We start from the raw sequence: 4,323 nt of genomic DNA, 5'->3' as shown, positions 1-4,323 counted from the left end.
TCGAGGTCGATGGCGTACTCCATGGCTGGTTGGGGGCAGGAGCGCGCGCGAGCAGGAGTGTTTCTGAGGAAAATGATGGTGGTCCCCACCGACCGGCGGGCCTGGGGAGAGGAGTAGGCGCGCGCGCGTCCATCTCGTATCCACGTCGACGCAAATTCGGTTCAAAAATGGGTCAGGAATGGGTTGTCCGCGGACGAAAAACGGACGCGCGTCCGTTTGTATCGGCGCACTGCGCCTACTTTTCTGTCCGCGCCGACCCTAACGGACAGCAGCGGACGAAATGGGTCGCCCGATTAAAGTTGCTCTAATAGACAGAATTACTATACAGTGGTACTCCATGAGAATTCATCTTAACCGGCCGAAAGAAAACCATCCGACCGAAAAATAATCACCGTTTCATAGCTCTTTATTACTGAGACGAAAGCGGAAGCTCAGCAACACGCACGAAGAAAACATAATCATGCATCCTCGGAGCATCCTAGTTTCACTAAACCAAGCTCGAACACTCGAGTACATAAGAAAAGCAGAGAGAGAACAAAGGCACCATGAAGCACACATAGTAACTAAGATAAGGTAAGATCAGACGTAGAGATGAGCCTGCAAGATGACGACGAAGAGCATGAGCAGCACGGCGTAGATGACGGCGTGGACGAGGATGGACAGGCAGCTGGTCCTGAGGTTCATGAAGTCGACCGTCCGCTGCCGGCCGGGCAGCTGCAGGATCCCTCCCGGGCACAGCAGGGCGAACAGCGCCGTCGCTATGATCGCCGGCGCCCAGTCGTGCATCGCGCCACGGAGCTTCGAGAGAGAGGAACAGGGGAGCTGAGGAAGAGGGTGACACGGTACGAAAATATGATATTGTGCCGGGGGATAAGGAAGACGAGAGGAAAGGCAGGGCATCGGATGCCGAGCGCAAATACTCTACCATGGTGGCGAGGGAATCACTGGGCTGATTGATTGAAAGGGCGCCGTCATGATATGATCGGCGCCTTTGGGCGTCGAAACGTGGCTTTTGGAAGCGGATTAGGTGTGAGCTTAGTACTCCTGTCGAGTCTGTGCAAGCACAGTGCAGGAGTACTCGCACAGTGGTAGTCTGCTGGAACTGTGTGATTGGAAGAGACAGCCGAACGGATTAACGGGATCAATGTTGCTGGGATGAAGAGGACTTCTGCCATTCAGCACGCGTCACGTGTTGAGACAGGATTTTAGCGTCCTCCCGCAAAAGCTATGTTTGATTATTGCGACAGCTATACTCCGAGAGCAACTAATCCAGGAGCACTCCTTCGGAGCCTCCCCAAGAATTGGAATGCTCTCAGCTACCACCACGTGTCGCCTTTTTATTAATTTTTTTCTAGATGTTTTTTTTTGATTTTTTAGACTTTTCGGTTTTTTATGGGTTTATCTTTGATTTTTGACAAAAAAAAATCGCATTTTTTTTGCACAAAAATACGTGATTTTTTTCCTTGGAAGACACGGTTTTGCTTTCGCGAGAGGCATGGCAGTGCCTCTCGGAAATGAAAAAAACGTGTTTTTTTCGCTTCCGCGAGAGGCACGGTTTTGCTTCCGTGAGAGGCACGCCTCTTGAAAAAGAAAAAATAGCGCGTATTTTTCGCGAGAGGCACAGTTTTGCTTCCGTAAGAAACAAAAAAAATGTGTTTTCTTTTTTTTTCCATGACAGACACGGTTTTGCTTCCGCAAGAGGCACGGTCGTACCTCTTGGAAACGGCTCCGAAAAGGATAAAAACCGTGCTCCTGATCCGATTTTTCATTCTTTTTTTCGTGAAAAAAATTCATCAAAACCTATCAACATGGATCTAATTTTGAAGATCTAGACGCGAGAAATCCAACGGGCAAAGTGATTTGAGATTTGGATGCACGATTTCAGAGATAAAACGTTTTCAATAATAATCTACGAAAAAGAAAAAATTTACAGGTTGCGACAAGTGGTGCACATACAGCGTGACACTTGTCACAACCTGGAAAGGAGGAAGTGGTCTTTGGAAAGAGCACTTCGCAATTAGTAATTTTGTTATACTCATCTCGCCTCTGGTGGTTCCTCTAGTAGGTCGGTCCAATAACACGTGTTTACGTGGTTTTGTTTCGTGGGAGCTGTTTGAGAAGGTTCTATGGATCCCCATGAACCGGTTTTACAAGCTTCCGCGTGGTTTTTTCTTATTTGTTTCCTGTGTGTTTCCTCTAATAGTGTTCATAGGTATTTTCAGATTTTGTTTCTGTCAATTTTTTTTCAAACACATGTCCATATTTTTCAAATACACATTGAATATTTTTCAGATACACGTTAAACATTTTACAAATACACATTCAATATTTATCTTAAGACATGTTTAGCATTTGTGAAATGCACAATGAATATTTTTAATACACACCAAACATTTATAAAGACACATTTGAACATTTTTCAAAATTTTCAACAACATTTTTAAAAACAAGCAAACATTTCTAGAGTGTTAGAACATCTTTCTAACTGGCAGAAACACTTTTTATATGTATGGATTCTTTGTAAATTGCACGATTTATCTATATTCTATGAACGCTTTTAAAATATCATGGGACACATTTTTTACGCGAAAACTTTCGATCTATTTATATTCAATCATGGCAGTATAACAAACATCATAAATAATAAAAATTACATCCAGATCCGTAGATCACCTAGCGACGACTATAAGCACTGAAGCAAGCCGAGGCATGCCACTGTCGTCGCCCCTCCCTCGCTAGAGTCAGACAAAACTTGTTGTAGTAGACAGTCAAAAAGTCGTCATGCTACGATTCCATAGGACCAGCTCATCAGAACAGCAACCGCCGCTGTTGAAGAGTAGCGTAGATCGGGAGGATCCAACCTGAAGAGAAACGAACGTAACGCACTATGACCAGATCCAAGCAAATCCATGAAGAACAGAACCGCGAGAGACAAATCGCTACACGTCCACCGACGATACTAGACGCACCACCAGGACGGGGGCTAGGTGGGGAGAACCTTATTCCATCCCCAGAGAGCCGCCACTGTCTCGTCTTCCTGAGCAGGACACAAACCCTAACAAATCTCGATGAAACATATAAAAACGAAAGCCCTCCCATCGGTAAAGGTCGGGATCCACCGTGTCGCCATGACCCTAAGGCCACCGAAGACGAGACGAACCAATGGCGCCGCCGGTGGGAGGCAGAGGAACCCTAGATTTGTTAGGGGAGGAGGCGGCGGCAGACATATTTTGAAAGACGCAAACAATCTTTAGATGTCATGAACAATTATTTGAATGGTCCACACATTTTCAATAAATGACATGAGCGAACCAACCTGTGGTTGGATGGTTAGAGGGACACTCGTATCCCCAGCCCACCAGGGTTCAAGTCCTGCTGCTCGCATTATTTATTTCAGAACTCGTGTCGACGACAAGGCGCCTACGATGACTTCGTACATCTCAAGATGATATGCCGGCTCAGTCTCTCGGAGGTGCTCATAGGGGTAGGGTGTGCGTGTGTGCATTCATAGGGGTGAGTGTATGTGTGTGTATATGAGCGCTTGTGTCTGTACTGATATTCAAAAAAATGACATGAATTATTTTTTCCATTTTCATGAACATTGGAAAAAAGACATGATCATATTTTTCAACGTGTCTACATATTTTTTTCAATGGTATGGATGCTTTTTAAAACTGTACAAGTAATTTTTCACATTACATGCACATTTTTAATACATGGTGAACTTTTTTTAATAGTAAAGTAGTTATGAAATATAGTTTTTTGCAATATTTTAAAATATAAACAAAAGTAAAGAAATATTTTTTAATAATAACAAAACTAACGCACGTAATACACGCTAGGCTAGCCCACTACGTTTTTGAACATCAATATAGACACAAACGCTCATATACACGCGCATACACTCACCCCTATGAATGCATACACGCATACCCTACCTCTATGAGCACCTCCGAAAGACTGAGCCGACATATCATCTTGAGATTTACGACGTTACCGTAGGCGCCTCGTCGTCGACGGGAACGTCTCCTCCCACTGAATGCGCATCGCCGGAAATCCTGAAATAAATATAGAAATAAATGCGAGCACCAGGATTTAAACTTTGATGGGCTGGGGATACCACAGTCCCTCTAACCATCCAACCACAAGTTGGTTCGCGGCTAGCCCACTACATGGTCTCCCGGAGGTGAGGCTCTTAGTGTATCTCGCAATAGGCACCCTCCAAAATACAGTATTCATGAAAATCATATAAAAAACAATATTTATGAAAACAAATCGGGTGCGAGATACAGATGCACCCGAATCCTGCTGACGCTGGCGTAG

General features: G+C 44.6%; 1 protein-coding gene across 1 annotated transcript; it reads right to left on the bottom strand.

Moving 5' to 3' along the window:
- Window positions 1-379: 379 nt before the first annotated feature.
- Window positions 380-786, bottom strand: LOC123058792 (uncharacterized). Its single transcript, XM_044481471.1, has one exon. It carries the CDS (start codon window positions 784-786, stop codon window positions 580-582), a length of 207 nt encoding a protein of 68 aa, XP_044337406.1. The 3' UTR covers window positions 380-579.
- Window positions 787-4,323: the final 3,537 nt, after the last annotated feature.

This window comes from Triticum aestivum, chromosome 3A, assembly GCF_018294505.1.
Source record: "Triticum aestivum cultivar Chinese Spring chromosome 3A, IWGSC CS RefSeq v2.1, whole genome shotgun sequence".
Lineage (NCBI taxonomy): Eukaryota > Viridiplantae > Streptophyta > Magnoliopsida > Poales > Poaceae > Triticum > Triticum aestivum.
This window is presented reverse-complemented; position numbering and strand designations above follow the sequence as displayed.

Bases quoted from the DNA above. Each gene is read 5' to 3' on its own strand.
- LOC123058792 (XM_044481471.1), bottom strand. From the start codon at position 786: ATGCACGACTGGGCGCCGGCGATCATAGCGACGGCGCTGTTCGCCCTG.